Raw genomic sequence first — 19,844 nt, forward strand, 5'->3', positions numbered from 1 at the left:
CTGTTTACTGTAACAAAATTTTTTACAGAAGGATTGCCTGTTTTAATGCTCTAACACTGAAGGAAAGGCAAAGTATAAGATGATTAGACTCTGTCTACTCTATGTGTAGAAGGAAATGTGTTAGTGTATTAACGATGTCTGCATAACACCTGGGAGGAAGTACGGCAGTTAAGGATGCTGTTTTGTTGTCAAAGTTTCCTGGGTCACTAAAAAGGAACTTTCATTCATGCCAGTCATCACACATATGCTTTACATGCTGTCCCGATATGAAAAATTACTGAATGAAGAAGATGGCTCGAGTCCACTTCCTCATATATATATATATATACATATATATATATATATATATATACATATAAAATCAAATTCCCCTTGAACTTGGAATTTGGAGTTTCCAAGTTCCCAAGTGGAAAAATCAACTGTAATGCCTGGATTTATGAGTTAAAAGTCTTCTGGATGTGTGCTGCAAATAGGTTCCACTGCCCACCTGAATGCACAAATGCCCTAAACCTTAATCAAGTCTCCTGTTACCGTTTAATCATAATTTGTTTCTTTTCAGTTCAAAGAGAATAAAACTTTCTGGATGTCCGTTGAACCATAACAAAAATAAATAAATCCACTTCTCAACTTTGAGTGTGTCGTGATCATATGGCACCTCAGTTTTTTTGCACACCTAGGGGCTAGCTGCAAGCGTCAAAATTAAGTCAATGCTTCAAAGAAGGGTCAGCATGCATAAACCCCCTCCTCCCTCTGATTGGTTGGGGCTCAGCCATACTTGCAGCGGTCTACTTTGAAGGCTGACTGTAAATCCACTTTCAAGAGTACTCGGTCCATCTGCCAGCAGCAGCCTCTGGAGCCTGTGCGAAATGGAACATCAGATGCGACAGAGGTGGGGGTGCTGGGGTTGTAACAGCTGACTGACTATGGGCTAAAAACAAGAAATAGTTGTTCTCTGTCGCTAAGAGGACCAGAATTCACTATTTAAATGACAAAACTCTCTCTCCCACTCAATGAATTGTTTCCCTCTTGCTTGCATTCCTGCAACACACTGAAGGAGCCAGCCAAAGAACCTTTCAGTGTCCTCTTTCAAATGCCCCCCCTATTTAACAGCTTTGGCAAGTGATTTTGCTTCTCAGGGCGAGCAAAAAACAGTGAAGCCCATACTCCACTTTGAAGAGTCCTCCATCAAAAGCACACTTCAGCTGTTTACACTTGACTAAAAACAGACTGCATCATCTGCTCACAGGGTGATGATCACCAGAGAGTTGGGGTTTTTTGGCATCTGCTTTGAATTCTTGATGAGCAGCTGTTGTGTTGAGAATGTTGCCTCTGTTTATTTGGGTTCTAGCTGAGATAGTTTCACAGTAACAGCATGCACTCTCACATTTTTTTGCCATTCAAAAGTTTCTTGAGGTCCAGGTCAGGGAGAACACTCTCCTTATCTCACAGTGGTGAAACAAACAGGCTGCACTTGTGTTTCAGGCGTCAACTGTCACATTTCTTGGTCTCTTTGAATGGAGTAACTCCATACTGTGCTAAATTACTATGTTGGAGCCACTAGTTAGTATGCCTTATCCTTCTCTTAAAAAAAAATACAAACAGCAGTGTATGCCAACGAGTCACCTGTCACAGTGACAATGGTCCTGCAACTCCTGTATCTAATCATTTATGAATGTAGGACTGTGATTTTTCAAAATGCAGCATAGCTGATTTCACAAAATATAATGACAGCTGGCATACTTTTTCAGCTGTAAATAATTAATATTACAGTCTCATACTTGATTAATGAAAACAGGTGGCACAATATTAGTTCCCCATGGATTTTTTTTTAGCTCTGATAAATCAAAGTATGTGTTGTGAAAATGTTATCTTAAAAAGCTGTGTAAAAAAAAATGAGCAGTCCAAGCTAGGTGGCTTCAGTTGAGAGGAAAAAACTATTGGATTGGATTTAGCAGCATTTTGTCAGAGACCAAATTTGTATAAATGTTATGTTAGTAAATTTAACCAATTTATCTTTCAAATGGTTTATACGACGTCAAGATGAGGCTATCTGCATGGGGAAAAAATGGCTATTTTTGCATGTTTCAGATGCTCTAGCATTGGTAAAAGCCATCTTTATTTCCTTTTGACTGATGTTAACTAGAGTGTCCCTGCATTCCGTCTTGAAGTTATTCACTTTTTACCTCAAGCATAGATTGGATAGTGTAGTTTACAAGTCTCCACTGGCTCATCCAACTCCTGATGCCATTAAACCGACCTGACCTGCCAGGTTACGTCACCTTAAGGGTGGACTGTATGATTGTTTATAGGCAGCTCCAATTGCTCAACATCCAGCTGAGCCAGGCATAGCTAATCTGTCAACCTTCAATTCCTTCCAACGATCTGGAAGGTAATTAGTTGATCAACCAATGGCTCGCCGCTTATCTTCCATCTGGAGTGCATCAATGTGCAGTAAATCCAGATCAGCAAACTCCAGCCTGGCCTGACATTCCAAAAGACATTCCACCAGCCCATCAACGGGTGCACCTGCCAGCTTGATTTCAATTCCCTGTCCCGCACCAAATGGACAAACCAAACTCTGGAGCTCATCTTACTCATTTTTTGTGACTACTACGATTTCTCCTACAGACTGAGGGGAAAGGGGAGTCGGGGGATATTCAGCTGGTGGTATAATACAGTTTTTATTGAAGTTCCTTGCATTTAAATGTACTGTATGTTTTTTTTGGCCAGTAAAGTGACAGGAGTAGTGTGCTGTGCTGACTCACACAATAGTAGCAGCTCCAGCCAGTGACAGTGTGGGCTGTATCTCTCATCTCCTGCAATGCCTCAGCACGCAGGTATCCTAGCTCCCTCAGGCACCCATCATGGAACACTCGTGTGCAGATCCTGCAGGGGTACAGATCATCAGCTGTCCACACCTCGCAAACGTCACACATCTCATCGTTCGGCGGCTGGAGGAGAAAGCAGAAAACTTGAATCAGAGTAAGCTTCTATAAAGATGTTTTTATGGGACAGCATCCCCCATCCAAAGGGCAAAAAAGACTGAGAAGCATGTCCACGTCTATATTATGTTGAGGGTCAGTCTCTGTCCGACTTCAATGTAGACTGCTTAGCAACCAAGATGTACTCAACTAGTCAACTACACAAAGACTGTATCACTCTTTCTTAGTGTTTTGATTTGGGTTCAGGGCTGTAGACAAATCCCACATCAAACTTTGTCATGTTTCCCAGCCATAGTTTACCTCCTTGTTCCATCCCACCTTAATTGACCTGATGAAAATTTCTCATAAAGAAGAAGAAGACGACTGACCCCACTGACGTCAATTTCTGTAATGCTACAGAATCCGATGAATATGCCTTAGGTGTAGCAAATGCATTTTGTTTCTTTTAGTCCAGACGAATTATGCATGATTTCCATTCACGCTGGCAGGCAAAAGTGTTTGTAAATGCCCCATTTGGCCTCATTCGGAGGCGAGGTGAAAAGCTGGATGTCACAGAGAGGGTAGAGACACAATTTCATTAAAATATTGCAATAGCATCTTACATTATCAGTCTGGCCCCGGGGAAACTCACAGTGTTGGGCTGAATACATTAAAAGTGGACGGATTTTAATAATGATGCCTGGTGGATTTGAGCTTAAACCTACTTGATCCAAAAGAGCCAAATAATTAAAAGACTAAATAAATGCAAACTACAGTCAAAATACAGTTAAAGAAAAAAACTGAAACGGGATAACAAAACCTGATTGGTATCACAGAAAAATAAAAAAATCAGAAGGGAATGAACAGTCAATAATTCAGAAACAGAACTTTCTATCTGACAGGTGATGCCTTAAAGAAACATAAGCATGAAAAAACTACCCCACTGTAGTTTGTGTCTGTAGCTCATTGTGGTCGGGTAAGACTAATATGCCAGAGATATACTTAATTTCTATTTTGCTTCTATTACTGTTATCACACAGGAGATGCTTTTATTTTAGAACTCTTGTTGTGAATACATGAAGTTGTTGTGCAATGTTTACTCTTGGAAAAACAGAAACCCCGCTGTCTGTGTTAGTTCTTCTGTGAACTCCGTCCCATTAGTCAGCGTCACCCTGGACATAATCACCTCTCACAGCCAGGTAAAGCAGCCCGCCCACAAGGTGCTCGCTGTGAAGAGTCCTCAAGCACATCAACAACAACATATCGCAGCAAGAGTGGAAATAACTGGCCTACCAGAAAACAACTTCAAATTCATGCTTTGGCACCTTTACAGCCTGCCTGAATGCATGGTCATAATAGCTGATGTGAGGGAGCAATAGAGCCTATCATCTACTATCATCATTAACATTTTGGACATCTTGTAATCATCTCCGTAGTCATGTTGATTCTAAGTTTATTTGCGTGTGGGAGTTTATTCATATGCAATAGCTTAGGATCCGAAAATTTAGGTGAAAATGGGGTTTAGTTGGAATAGTTCAGTGAGTAAAAGGTGAACTGGTTTCCAGAGGGTATAACGTTTCTTCCATCAATTATTTCAAATAAAATTAAAATAGTTTTTGTTTTTTTACAGTTTTATAAGATAAAGATGTAAAAACAAATACAAAGATCCAAGGAAGTCCAAACTTTTGGATACCCAAACATTATAAAGTGTCCGAGCTCTTCGATAGTGTTTACCAAGTCCTTGAACTGTAATTAGCTGATTAGGGTTATGGTTTGTTCAGCTGATGGTGATAGGTCAGGTAATGCAAATTTTCAGCTGGAAATGGCTGTGAATGTAAAGTCCTGGACTCTTCAATACTTGTCCAAGCAATCAGCAACTACAGAGAGAAGCTTTATAGCACTCTGATTTCCTCAAATCAAAGGCAAAACAAATTCAAATATGTATGTTCAAATTTCAAATATTTTGAAACTCGGGTGATTATTGCTTACTTACCTGCTCTCAGTCACTCATTTTTACCAGGGGTATCGAGACTTTCTCTCACCAAAAAGGCACCACATCGGCAATAAATCTTGATGATACCAAGTATGTTATTAGTCAGCTTTGTGAGTGTTGCATTTTACTCAGTCAACATTTTTTATAATATTTCAATACCTGCTCTTTCTTTTCCAGCTCCACATCTACAGGCTGGTCATCATCGGCCTCCCTTTTTGGTCGCACAAATGCAGGAGGTGTGAGCTGATGGCTCTTGTCAAGATCTTCCGGTTCCACCCCTTTCCCATCCCGTAACCTTGACCAAGCCTCCTGGTTGACTTTACATTCGTCTCTTACTGGTGCGGAGGACTGTTGGGAGGTTGACGGACCTGCATTATTGTCTGTCACCTCTTGCTCCACCTCCTCTGTCTTTTTCTCATCGGGATTGACTGAAGTCTTGGCAGACCCTTCACCTTCCTCCTCTTCCCCTTCTGCTGGTTTGGCAGTGGGAGCACGATCTTTAATGCCCGCCTGGAAGGCAGAGACGACTGCGCTGCATTTCTGCACCTTCTCCACCTGCTGTTTCTTTGACATGAGCACTCCCATGGCTACAGACAGATGCAGAGAGGGGAAGAACAAAGGGAAAAGAACAATTACAGAAATACACTGCATCTACAATTCATCAAAACCATCATTTACAACTCACAGCACTGCCAATACAAGCAAATAAGTCCACAGATGCCATTGGATCTTGGATCAAACATTGCTGCATTGTGATTTGTGCCTGCAAATCAATTACATAAACTTTTCACCAACTCTTCCCACTTAAAATCTGTGAGAGAAAGAGAAAACCACAAACACATACGTGTGTTACATAATCTTTGCAAATTTCTCTCAACATTGAAGAAAATTATCAGGTTGGATCCATTGTGCTTTTTTTCCAAAAATTAAGGTCAAACATATTTGAAATAAACATACAACTCCTCAAATGTATGTCATTTTACAGGAATTTGGCAAGAGGGCTGCTGTAGCTGCCTTTTCTGAAAAGCAGGCAGTCGGACAACAAGGAACATCTGATGTTGACTCGCTTGTGTGGGCTTCCTCTGCTGCTTCACTTGGGCAGCAGCCTTGCAGGTGAGTCTGCAGCTTTGTCTTTGTAGAGTAATAAAGTGACGTAACAAATGGAACAAATGTCCTAGCATGAAAAAAACAAAGTGGCTTTCAAATCATAGCCAAATCATTTGAATTATTTCAACCTAAAAGAGGAGTTTGTTGTTGTTTTATTGCTGTTAGATACAGTAATAAAATCAACTTAGGAAATAGTTTGTTATCTCTGCTCATCAGGTTACTGGTGTTCCCAAATGTCTCTCTGCCCTGTGTGCACTGGAAAGCTCGGTCCCATAAAACCTCATTCAATGTGCTATAATTCCCCTGAGCTCCCTCACTGATTATCATTAAACCCAACCAATCTGTTTCTTTTGCCACATCCCATTACCAGCTGCTAATATTTCATGAAACGGTTCAGCACATATGAAGATGCAGATATAAACGGAGATTAAAGTTTTATTGAATGATTCAAGTGGCCAATAAGTAGATCCCACAAATCATTGAAATAATTACTGTGTGAAAAGTAAAATCTTGTATAATGCCTCAAGGCCACTGAATCAGTGGCAGAGTAAGAGTAAGCACATCTAAGTATGTTCCTCTTCATATCAGCATGAGCCAGGGATCCTGTGGATACCGATGCAGAAATGTCTTAATGAGTGTGTCGCTCGCTGCAGCTCACCATCAAAACATCTCCATTCCCAACTTATTCCCGACTAAACACACACTGACACTTGTTCAAGAGCCCTTTGCGTCAGTTTTTTTTAACCTCATTTTCTGAAGCAATGGGAACTGTTCTGTTGTATATTGCCAATCATCTGTCCTTCTGAGGTGGTAAGTGACACGCCTGCTGCACCAATAGTAACAGCAACAGGGAAATATAATTCTGTAGTGCTGATTTATCAACAACTAACACATACCTCTAGAAAGCAGGTCAGGGGGATAGACACTTGACTCCCAACCGAGAAGTGTTTAAGTTGAGCCTTTAGACTGCTGTTTTTCAGTTATTTTTCTTCTCTTCATTTTGACTTCCAATCTTTAATTCAAATTTCTTGGCAGTTAGAAGTAGCCTACTTAATTAATTTTACTGTGAAAAGCTGGCACGTTTCAAGGCGACACATCCCGTGACTGTTGTATGACCAGATCAGGAAAACTTGCATATCCAAAAGTGACACCTTGGGAGCACCCTCTGGGTTCCAAATAAACTCTGCAGGCTTCAGACCAAGCATCAGTATGTGATGAATCACAAGTGCCAACATCCACATCATTCTGGCAGCGCTTATCACTGAGCTGCATGGCCACAGTCACCCGTCTCCCTTGTTTGTTTTTTTTATGTTGTCTGTCTGGATGGGTTGTACTGGAACTTACTTTTCGTTATGCTATACTTGTATATGTGTAATGACAATAAATTTGAATCATCTCATCTCATTTAGATTTGCGATGCCTCTGTGTGTGATGCGTCCTCAACCTTTTCACATTTGGATAAATGGATAACAGACCTCTTCTTTTAGGCTAAGTTTAGAGTAACAACAAATATTAAAAAAGCCTTTTAAATATATATAGTTATCTGTTTGCCACAAAGTTCAAAACTGAAAGTGGCAGTTCACATAAACACACATTCTGCTGGTGTCCTACTTTGTAAATATTGTTTTAATCTTATTTGTCAAACTTTTTTCATCACAATTCAGTGGTTCATATAAAAGATTTTCTTGTCATGCTCACAGCAATGGAAAGAGACCAGCAGAGCAATGTGTCTTGAGTTTTATCCTAAAGAAAGATCCCCATGAAAAATGTCTGTGCGTCTATAGATTTTCAGTTCTTTGAGCAGCAAAGATGAGACTCCTGTTACCTCCAACGTATATCATATTTACACATGTTAAAACTAACCTAATTTGATCTTAAGATGGCGTTTCCTGTTCAATGTCCCCACCCTTGCTTTTAAATTCCATTGGTATACACCCTGACTGCACCTGATTATATACTGGCCAATTAGATTAAATAATGGACAAATTTTGTTGAGAGTTCAGGAAACCCAGGAGAGTAAACTTTAAGTGAGTGCACTATGAACTATCAGCTTCCTTTCAAAGGCGTCCACAGAGATAGCATTGTGATGTACAGAGTTCAGCCAGCTCTGGATGTCTGACACGATTCTGAGAATTCGACTGCTCAATAAATGGACGAGAGATAAAATTATTGATCCCTTATGATAAGATTAACTTCATGCCTCCTGCCAGATCAGAATTAGATTTTACAAGTTATTAAAGCCAACATCTTTACACACCAGCATTTCAATGACATTCTGACAAAGTTATTGTTCTAGCATTTTTATTAAACTGTGAAAATAGTGGGCTCTATGAATCCCATGCCTGCAATTCACTTAATAGTCTAAAATGTGACTTCCATGGTTTTTGCTTAAAAGGTAAGCAGTTGCCTTCTTTTTGGCCAATAAATTTGAAAGGAACTCTACACTTATTGTTCAGACGTGATTGTATCATTCTGAACCACATTAAGCCAAGTGAAATCAAACACTTGGCTTCATCAAAGATGCGGTCCTAAGATGTGGTTCACTTTGAAATGAATGTAGGTTAAAAAAATAAAGATACACAAACAAAGTTCTAGTTCTAGTTTCCACTTAAGTGAGATGCAATTGCATTGTTGAAAAAGGCAGCATCATGGATTCAAGCTGATTAAACGTTACTCATGGGATATACATCTTTGCTATGATATGCAATCCCATCTATCCGTCCTCCACATAAGTGCTTGTTTAAAACGTAATCGCATTTATCTGAGTGAAATGGGAGTCATTCTTCCTCTCTCTTCCTTTTCAGACTGCAACTCTAAAAGCCTGCCAGGCCTAGTGCTCTCAGGCTGCAGCTGGGCTGGTGCTTCATAAACAGTAGGGGTTACAACACTAATTTGCATTTTCTGTGGTTTTATATAGTAGAGACCAACATAAAAATTTTAAAATATTTTTTATCCAATATCATTTGCTTTGACACAGACAAAACTCAAGCAAGACACACTTGATATGTTACATAAAGGAAAAAAAATTATTTCCAAAAAAGCAACTCTAAATCCACATGAACTCAACAGGACCGTCAAGGGTATTTCAAACCAACCAGCATCTTTCTCATTTTCTTCCTCCTGTTGTCTGACAGACTGCATCAGCCGCCAACAGCTACTGCAAATAATGCAAGTGGAGTTTCTGGAACAAACACTTCAAATTCAAAATCAAATGGTATTATGTGGAGAGCACGTGAAACACTAATTCTTCTTTTGAGCGAGAACAGTGATTAAAACAGATTAACAGATTAAAATACACTCAGAAGGGAGTCTTTTTAATGCAGATAAGCTCGCAGGAAAAGGTTCTTCTCCATCACTTATTGCAGAAATGGTTGGGATTGGTCATAGTATTAAGAGGGGAGAAAGAATCAACAAAATGTCCTAACTTTAAAAAAAAAATACAAAATCATCATAATATTTAAAGAATATCAAGTCAAATTCCAGTCTTCTGGTCATGGGTAGTTTTTTTCATACCCTGACTGAGTCCTGTAAAGTACCACCCCAATAAACGTAGGGTTGGATGTTGAGGTAAAATGCAGTGCTTTCAACTGTTCATGCTTTCATGCCACGAGTTCAAGGCCAACATATCACAATGAAATACAACCAAGTTTCACACACAGAGTTGAAGGTGAGCAACTGTAGCAAGTGATGGAGGCAGGAAACAGTTTGCATATTTTTAGATCACCTTAAAGTAATTTATCAAAAATGTAGTTGTGTCTTAACCATTTCAAATCATGAAAGCAATTTCATTTTCACAAGCAATTCTTCTAAATCTGCAATTTTAGTGCCATGAGGGAAACTCCAAAAGAGTGCCACTCAAACATATATTGGAAAACACTGCTGAAATGTGATTGATATAGGAAATGTTTGTTTGCTGCGGTTTATTCATTCTTTCTCAAGTTTTTCTCATTCACTCCTTTTTTCCTGTTTATATATAAAAGAAAAAAAACTAGTCTGCATTTAAATTAGCTCATGAATTGAACATTTACATAAAATCTGGAGGCTGCCCACATGCATTAGATAGATGTGGACAGTATCTAATGCATATGGATACCCAAAGTAATAAAGAACTGTGGGCACATTTGTTGATCTTTTCAGTTTTGGAGTATATCCAGTCCTTTATATGGCAGATGAAGATGAATCTCAGCACAGACGAAGAAAAAAAAACAGCCTTCCTTCTCAGAGATATTCATAAATCTAATTTTTCATGTGAATTAACTGTTTAACCTCTTTATCAACTATCAAACATTCAAAGAAAGTACCAGCATTCCAACAGTTTGAATGCACATCTATGAGTATAGGTTCCTCCATATGTTTGAAAAAGACAAACTGCAATTCCTAAGGTTCCTAAAGTTGATTCCTAAGGTTCACAATAACTTTTGATTGCCACCATTCAGACTATGCATTTGTTGCCAATCCACAGGGGATTGAACCAATAAATACTCTACAAAGGCAGCTGTGGGTCAGTTTTCGACGTGGTGATGGTCAATAATGATGACTCATAATAAGGTTAGCATAGCTGTTTTAGCATGTGTTATGACAGAACTGAATATTTTTTCTCAACTTAAAGAATATTCTTTATAAAGAAGAATGCTCCATTCTGCTCATGTGATTGCAAGCCAGTGACTGACAGTTCATTCAATCATCTGCTAAATTTGTCTTAAAAAGTGCCTTCCAGTTTCTTGCAGCAACCTCTATATCGTTATATATCGTTCTCTGTAACAAATAATCTGCGTGTATGAGGTTAAGTCCCACTGCCCTTGATGTTGCGCCCTCCCGTTTATCCTAATTTGGGCAAATATAACAAGTTTATTACATTGTACATGACACACCAGAAACTGGGAGATGAGTCAAAAAGGAAATAAGTCAATCACAATTATTTTTTTCAAATCCATGCACTGAATTCTCAGCAAAGCTGCTCAGTCATTTACATCCAGTATTTTTCCGTTTCTTTTTGTCAGATGGCTGCAACAAGTTGGACATTGCAAGTGAAAAGCAGACCATTAAGAATATTTGTCGACTAGTGGTCACTTAAAGTATTTCCAGACGATAACTTAAAGACAATTTCTGTACAGTGATTTCAGCTATACATGCACAAATTAATTTTAAAAAACAAAGGTGCAAGAAAAAAAGGCCTGATACTGCTTGAGTCCATACCAAGGCTGCCAATAGTGAAGATACGGTTATCACAGCACGTAATGACATACTAATTATTGTAGAGATTTAATCATCCACTGTAGTGACATTTACCCTGGTTTAGAGCAGCTTTTGCACAGACATTAGACAGTGACAGCCTTTAGACACAAAAAGATGCCTGGAAAGACCAGGTTTTAAAGCATTGTTATGAACATAGGAAAAAATGGAAAAGAGAAAGTCTGAAATGTTGCATGCTTGAAGGCAAGGCTGAAAATAGTAAAACTGTGGCTGTCATATTACTTAAAAGCTGCTACCACAGCTGGATCCTCAGATGGATCCTCTGTTACTGTTCAGTGCAGCTAATGGGCTGTGCTATTTTAAATGAGATGATAAACAGAAAACAAATTGTTCCTTAATGGCCAGCCAGGGTTATAGGCTTTATACACAGCTGGGAGGAAATATAAGTTCTGTTATTATAAGTTATAATGTCCCCTTAGTCAATGCCAGTAGTAAATAAATCATAAAACACAAAAAGCTTTGCGTATTTTACACATTATTAGCCTTATTAATAAATCCTTTTTTTTTTTTTTTTTTTTTTTTAAATTTCACCTAAATAATAATAACTTTGTAGAAATGTCAGATGAAAGGAGGCAGGATGCTGCAGAGATAAGTACTCTCCAACATTTGTATTTTCCTAATAGAGCTGCGAGCGAAGCCAACACTGGTGAGGAAATATCTGTGCACACACAAGACCTTGTCATTTTTCCAGGTTAACTTATGAATTTTAAATAAGGGCTTTATGAGGTTTTTTTCTCTGTGTACAAGCTGAATCTGACACAAATGGGTCAGCGCCTGACTTTGATACCTAAGTGCATTAAATAATGCTGCACAACCTGCCACTTGGTCGCCTTTTGAGCTTCAGATCCCAGAGCTTTTAACCACAAGCCTGTCAAACTGATCAACTCCTTTTCCTGCCTGACTCAAAACGTTTGTGCAGCTCAACACTTGAGTGTGCATCACACAATCAAGCGAGATAGGTGATGGGTTTGCTTTTCATCCTTGACAGCTTGCTACTGAGTGTGTACACCAATACTTTCTGTAGAACTGACATATATTTGAGATATGAATTGAAGAATGAGTTACATTTTTCTATATTTAGAAGCTACTACCTATCCAAATTCAAAGTCAACCTCATATGAGCAGAAGGGCTGCAGCTGAAATGCATTTCATATTTCAATGTTTTTTCAGTTAAAGAATATAACTAACTGGAAAGTTTCAAACGTAAATGCAGTATATGTATATCACAAATATAAATATGTTATTGATGCTAACTCTTTTACCTGTATTTGTAAATTCGTATGTAATTATATGATAATGGCAATGTCCGTAGGATAGAAGCCAATAGGAGGACCACCAGAAGAGCGCATAGTCCATGTAAAACTAAATATACAAAAGAACTGTCCGGCATTGCTTGTCTTGTGATTTGTGGCCTACTTATGTCCAATTCCAAAATGTTCTACAATATTCTGTTCATATTGCTGTATTTTTTTTAAATATCGATTATCATGATGTGCTTTGAGCTGAGAAACAAAGTAAATCTGTTTGCCAGGTGCCATTTTGGATTGTTTGTATGTGCAGTGGCTTTGAGCAGTCAAACAACTTTCCAAAAGCATTGGGCTGGTGAGGAAAAAATGCCAAAAGCTGAGCTTATTTTTAAACCTTTAATGACGGACGAAAGCTTCTAAATCAGTGTGAAAATATTGTTAACTTATTGTGGCATCAAATAAATTTTTTTAACATGCAACAGTGTCAGACTAAAAATACTTGGTGTGTAAAAGCCTTAAGAAGGTGACAATTCTCAGTTATGAATGCAAATATGGTTAACTTTGGGTCCCCATGGTAACAGTTATTTCTTATTGTGTCCTCATCAGCCCAAATCTGAAGCTTTAGTTTCAAAACCTAATCACATTTTAACTACTGATTTTATCTGATTTTATCCATTGTTCTTATTTCTTTCTTTTTTGTTTAAAATTTAAATCATGCTTTTTATTTCTACTGTTTTATGTATCTGTAAAGCACTTTGAATCGCCTTGTTGTTGAATTGTCCTATACAAATAAACTTGCCTTGCCTTGCCTCATGGAGAACCACCTTCCGGTGTGCTTGTGTAAAATGACTCGAGCCAGGAACATAGACCCCATGGTCACAGTTAGCCACAGTATTGCATGCACACCCTCTGGAACAATGTAAAAACCAAGAAAAAAAACCATTCATGGCCGGCTTATTTTCTCCATCACTTTTTTTTTCTTTTTACAGGTTTTAGTTGAATTGTCTTTGTTATTATCAAATAATTATTGGATAGTGAATGTATTCATCATTCTCTGGTAATAATCATTTGTGATATATTTGAAAGTGCAAAAAAAACACAAGATGAAATAAAGTCAAATGTTGAAATGATCCCTGAAAAATAAACTAATCCAAAAAAAGACATATTGTAGCTGAACCCCCATGTCTTATAAACATCTTCACTCACCAGTCAACTTTTTGTTGAAGCTTTGGATTTCTCTTCATCCACGATTTATATTTAAAATGATTTCACTAAGTCAAAGCGGCCCCCCAGATTTATCCTCCATATTACGTTTTATGGGCAATACAAGCAGGACGGAACACCCTCAGGCTGTACGGTCACTTGGCTCCCATAGAAGCGGCTGTATCTGCGGCTCTGCTTTCTCTCCAAGACCCCTCTGAATGATTTAAATGCTCCAGGATAAAAAAAGATCTGGATGAAGGGAGGGAAAACAGAGCCTCTCCTTGGGGCAGAACCTGACATATATGGATGAGGAAATGTTAGTCTGTCAAGTTGCACTGCACCAGAATGTTCCGGAGACGGTGAAGAAAATCAGCAGGTCACTTGTTTTTATGCCCTTGGCGACCCATCCTCTCTTTGTCCATATTCCAAAGTAAAACACAAGCTCCAGGAAGAGTACATTTACCATTTTTGCTGATGTTTTATGTATATTTAGATGGGAGCCAGAGTAAGAGTTCAGGTTCAATGTGGATTTACGCTCTTGATTAGTGTCAGCAGACTGGCTTTCAGCTGATGGCGCTTTCAGGAGTGTATCGGCATAAACACTGATAATTTAAGAGGGAGTTGACAACCAAAGTGCTCTTTAAAACCTTGTGATTATTTCTGCTCCTCTGAGTTATTCATTTTCCAATCTGCAAAGACTTAAGTTATCTGCGTAACGAGCCGAAACGCACCTCTTTCTTTCATTATATCAGTTCACACCAAATTCTGGCTCTCCGGTAACAAGTTTGTGGTGGGAAGAGCTGAGGTGGTTATGCTCAAACTGAACATCCTGTTGAAATGGAATAGTCAGTCCATTTAGTCAGTAGTCAGTCCTTTATTGTTCAAGTGTCATTGTGGGGATGTTACTACAATTCCGTTTATTAGTCAAAGGAAAATGTCATTCTCTAGGGACAGACAAACCGCTGTAAAAGAAAATAATAGTAAACCCTCTTTTTAAAATATGTTAATTTATGTTAGAAGTGGTCACCTGAGCAGATATGGTGTATGCAGTAGTCTTACGGCATTTAATGAAAGACTTTGCTTTTGGAGATTGGATGGCTTTGGGCATGGAGCCAAACATCACGGTGAAGTAGATCCAGTGGTTTCTTAACTCACATAAGCTTTCGCCTTCCATTTCAACAGTTGATGTTTAGTTTAGGTATAAAAATGTTGATGGTTATGTTTAGTCATTTACAATAAGTTAAGTTTAAGCCTGACATTAGTTGGGGGTCAAAAACATGGTGAGCGTTTGGAAACTATGGGTAGCGTTAAAACGTACACTTATTATATACATCTCTTAAAAATCCTGCCTCTCTGCAGAAGACATGTAACGTTCTCGAGATGTGAGCAACCATTTTATTTTTTCTTACCCTAACCAAGTTAGACTGGCTAAAGCCTACCAGAAAGTGACAAAGTCTTCTTGTAACATGTTGCATTTACCTGTAACCAAGAGAACCAGCAAAATGACCGTTAAAAAAAGAATATATTTTATACTAAATCATGACCATTTTCTGAACGATTAATTTTATTGCCTAAACCCAACCATAAAGTGACAATAGTATTTTAGTAAAACGCTATCATTATCACATGAAAAAGCAGTTGACAAATTTAGGTACTGAACTAATGTCTTAAAACGCATGAATGATTGAAAGTACTGCGCATTATAGCACTACCCCACCCCCCAACCACCCTTCCGTCCTCCTTATGAAGATTACGTGGCTTCTTAAAGGAAAACACTCAAAGAGGACGTCTGCTCTGATGTGGAAACGCTCATGAGTCATATTTCCATACAGGAACTTGTTAGTTCTTTGAGAGAACCTATGGACTTTAAGATGTACTATAGCATCAGGCCAGTATGATGATATGCTATGTTTGCACTGCCATGTTGAAAAGTTAGCAAGACCTTATTACTTCTCTTGTCAGTTAATGAAATAGGGGGGGGTAAAAACAGTCATTTGTTTACTTCTCTAACTGCAAACTTGAGCATTTTCTTAATTATCCATTATTTAAGTTTCCTCTAACACCTTAAATTCAAACTCAGACAAAAAATCTCTATATTAAATTGTCTGACATACTATTACACATTCCTGCATGTTTTCTAATTGTAAGAGCATGAAAAGAAAGCTAAGCTGTGCCTGAATCTCTCTCTTATTACATGTGGGGGTGTGGGTTTCTCTGACTGTATGATTCTCTTCCCAAAGCTGGTTGTCACTGGTATGTGCCGATTTGAATCCCAACCAGCCCTCCTTTTCATTGCTTGTTTCAGGGGGAGAAGCAGAGGGGGTTGAATGGAAGGACCACAAAGCATGCTTTTTCATGGGAATGAATGCTAAAGTCCGCCTTTAGCAGAGGACCTCACCCACAGACCAGGGAAGCAAAGACCTGGAACTAATTATACTAACGAGTTCACCCAGATCCCAGCAAGTGGAATCATTAACAACTATCCAAAACACGCAGATGTACGTGCATTCAGACACACAGATGTGCATTCATTTCACACTCGCACCTACCCTGTAATGATTCGCTTCTTCATTGCTTCTGGAGGAAATGTACTGTGTCTTTGAAACAACAAGTCTCCCTGTGGCATTTCATATGCTCTCATCCCATCCTTCCACAACAACAGAAAACAAAAAAAGAGCATACTGAATGCTCAGCAAATGCTCACAGGGGTTTGAAATTTGGGCTTGTGAACGGAGCAAAAAAGAAGAAGAAATGCAGAGAGAGAGAAGAGGCTGAATGGAGGAGGAATTTAAATCTGAATGCATCATTAGACTGGAGACATCATGTTGGCATTCAGGCGCTGCTAGGCAGAGAGCCCGTGCCAGCCAAACGCTCTGTGAGAGTTTTACAATGAGCACAGAGCAGGCAGCAGAGAGGCAGCTCAGGCTGCAGGGATCTGTCACAGACTGGGGGGCAGGATTCACTCCAAGGTTAACAACAATTTTGGCTTGTTTGTGGGCCTACGAGGGCCAGAGGAAAACAACAAAGACAGACTGCTGGAGGGCATAATGGACAGCAGCAATCCCCCGTATCCCAACAATCCCAACAGTGCTGGGAAAAGCAGAGCGAGGGCAAAGTGATGCCTGTTCCAAATCATAAAGCCGTGCCATGAGTTGCAGAACCTCCACATGAATACATAACTTGTTGTATGAGGTTATGAGAATTCTGTAGTGCTTTAACAGGCTCAGCCCCCTCAATGACGCACGTATGCTAACTATAGTATGGATCCCCTCTTTTACAACTATTTTTTTTTATATGGTGTGGAGAGAGAGGTACACAAAGGCAACCAGACTGCAACGACAACTCCTGTAGTTTGATACCAACCGCGTGGATCCACACCCAAATGAATGTTGACCTAAATATTCTTTCCTTACAAGCATCTGAGGCTCTCCGGTAAATCCACCTTTAGTTCTGTCTGTAAGCTTAAAACTGAATCCAGAGCAGCCTGCCGTCCAGACAGTTTTCAGTTTGTTATGTAAGAAAAATAAAGAATTGAATACCGAAGCCAGTCGTCTCTGTGTTGACTCACCGTAATGTGTGAAGACCGCCGTTCAGCGCGACTTAGGAGACTTTTATCCTTCCTGTCTCAATACCGGGCGTCCAGCATGGCAAGACTTGGCTCGAATGAAGTACGCTCGCCTTTCCTCGGCCGTCGTTGGTCCAGCAGGGGAGATGAATGGCACAGCAGTTTATTATCCCCTGCCCTCGGTCTCACAGAGAAAATGTACAGTCGGAAGCAGCTCCTCTCTGTTTGCAGGGATAGTCTCCTCCAAGACAGCCGCGGACAGCTCCGGTGCTGAAATCCCCCCCCCCCACACACACACACACACCCTCCTCCTCCCTGAGCTACTCCCTCAGCTTCAGAGGAGATGCGCAGCCTGCTGGCAGTTCATGCAGGACAGCTCAGTGCAGACTCACGGCCGGTCACTGAAGTTTAATTCATTTATGACCTTCATATTTTGCACCCGCTCCTCCCTCAAGAGAGTGCCTACGACTCAGTCGTGATCATTCAGGTTAATAACTTGAGGGCTCATCAGTCTTGACCCTGGAGCGTCTTTATTGGCCCAAACCACACGGGCCGTGACGTTTCGGCAGATGCTTCCTGAGCAGCCAATTATTTCCAGACGAAGTCATTTTGAGAATCAGCGTGCGGCTTGAAGGTTTGAACCATCTGAGTCACGTTTTTGGCAAGAGTGGAGAAGGGGGTGAGTTTCACAATAAAGGAAGGCTGTAGACAGAATTTAGCACTTTAGGTGATATTGAGGCATGTAACAAAAAAAAACAAAAGAACATTTAAAGACAACTTTTGGATTTGCAATCATCATTCCCAATGTTTTTCCCCATTGGTATAAAGTGTTTGCTGTGTTTGAATATTGCCTCCAACCAACCTCTTCTCCCCCCATAAGCACCAGGATCGATCAAGTAGAGCTCTGAATATCATCATCCAAGGTTATGTTTAAAAAAAATGCAAAGAAAGGTCCTGCAACCAATATTGATATTGATGGATATTTTGTCTTAAAGTAACTAATATAGGAAAATGGACACGATCACATATATCAGAACTTCAGCTGCCATGCAAGGCCCTCACTTCCCATGTAGAGCTATAGGGTTCAGTGTGTTTGCCAAGAACACAATGACATATGAAGGAGTTGGGGACTGAACAGACAGCGGTCTGCAAATTCCTTTTAACCTTAGGTTCTAAGACACACTTTGCAAGGTGTTTCTTCATTGCACTTTTTACTTCATGCAGCATTTTTTCTAACATGAGCATCACAGAGAAATGGGTGGTTTAAGGTCGTGCACAAAGACCCTACGATGGGTGGAAAAGCTTTGGATCAAACCACCTGGATATTTTTTTTCTTTTCTGAAACACAAAAAACGAGTTTGGAAAGCTTAAAGGGGAACTCCGGGGCATTTGAAGCGCATTTCCATTGCTAGAGGTTGTCAAATACTGATAGTAGGACACAGACAGGTGCAAATCTGCGCTCCCTGTGTGGAGATCGCGCTGTTCGCGCAGCCTGTCATGCGAGGCTAATACGTGGTGGCTAGGGGCAAGCGCTAACCCTTCCACGTAAAACAACAACTTGCACACTGCAGAAACGTCACACCACTTTATAAACCATCCGACAATAAAGTCACAAGCCTTACCATCAAAACCATATGCATGGTTCTCACATTACTGGCATGGGGACGTTACAAAACAACTTTATAAACAGCATGTAACTCACCGGTTAGTTGTACGCTCGCACATGTGAAAGCCCAAAAGAGTCGATGGACGATACTCCCATATACAAAGCAATTAGCTTCTCTAGAAAAACTGCATTCAAGTATTTAAAACATTACAACAATACATGCAACAATACATTTATAAAGTGGTGTGACGTTTCTGCAGTGTGCAAGTTGTTGTTTTACGTGGAAGGGTTAGCGCTTGCCCCTAGCCACTACGTATTAGCCTCGCATGACAGGCTGCGCGAACAGCGCGATCTCCACACAGGGAGCGCAGATTTGCACCTGTCTGTGTCCTACTATCAGTATTTGACAACCTCTAGCAATGGAAATGCGCTTCAAATGCCCCGGAGTTCCCCTTTAACCCAGGTATTGAATTATACCGTACCCAGGACATTTTAAAGCCATGTGAATGTTTCATGGCAAAAACTTTGGAGTGCACTGTCTTTAAGGGATTAACAACTGCTACAGAGGGACCTTTGAAAGAATCATCACTGAAATAATGTTGTTGTTTCACCTTTGAATGGCACTGTCTCAGTCTGAGCACTTATTTTGACTGCCTGAACATATTTAGTGATCCCAGTTTTTTGTCATTTCATCCAATCTAAAATTGAGGCAATAGCGCAAATGAAAATATCTCAAAATTTGTCCCGCAATTATCGTCTGTTTAGTATGCTCTGCAACATGGTGTCCATTTCCTCCAGCATCAGAAACGCATGCATACACACACTATATTGACATCTATTGATATCCATCCATGCAATATATCACCATACAGAGAAAATGTAGAAATCCTTTCCAAAAACATTGAAACTTAAACTTATACTAAGCATAAGATACATAAACTGTGGACAG

At 39.7% G+C, this 19,844-nt stretch overlaps 1 protein-coding gene across 1 annotated transcript in view; it reads right to left on the reverse strand.

The window, feature by feature from the left end:
- Positions 1 to 17,682, reverse strand: part of phf24 (PHD finger protein 24) — a 34,909-nt gene extending 17,227 nt beyond the window's left edge. Inside the window, exons 1-3 of the mRNA XM_075455763.1 lie at positions 17,293 to 17,682; positions 5,074 to 5,501; positions 2,766 to 2,951 (exon numbers count right to left, since the gene is read on the reverse strand). Of these exons, the coding sequence (XP_075311878.1) occupies positions 2,766 to 2,951; positions 5,074 to 5,499 (612 nt within the window). The 5' untranslated portion in view covers positions 5,500 to 5,501; positions 17,293 to 17,682. The remainder of the gene's footprint in view (positions 1 to 2,765; positions 2,952 to 5,073; positions 5,502 to 17,292) is intronic.
- Positions 17,683 to 19,844: the final 2,162 nt, after the last annotated feature.

The sequence above is a fragment of the Odontesthes bonariensis genome, chromosome 22 (assembly GCF_027942865.1).
Source record: "Odontesthes bonariensis isolate fOdoBon6 chromosome 22, fOdoBon6.hap1, whole genome shotgun sequence".
NCBI classification, from domain to species: domain Eukaryota; kingdom Metazoa; phylum Chordata; class Actinopteri; order Atheriniformes; family Atherinopsidae; genus Odontesthes; species Odontesthes bonariensis.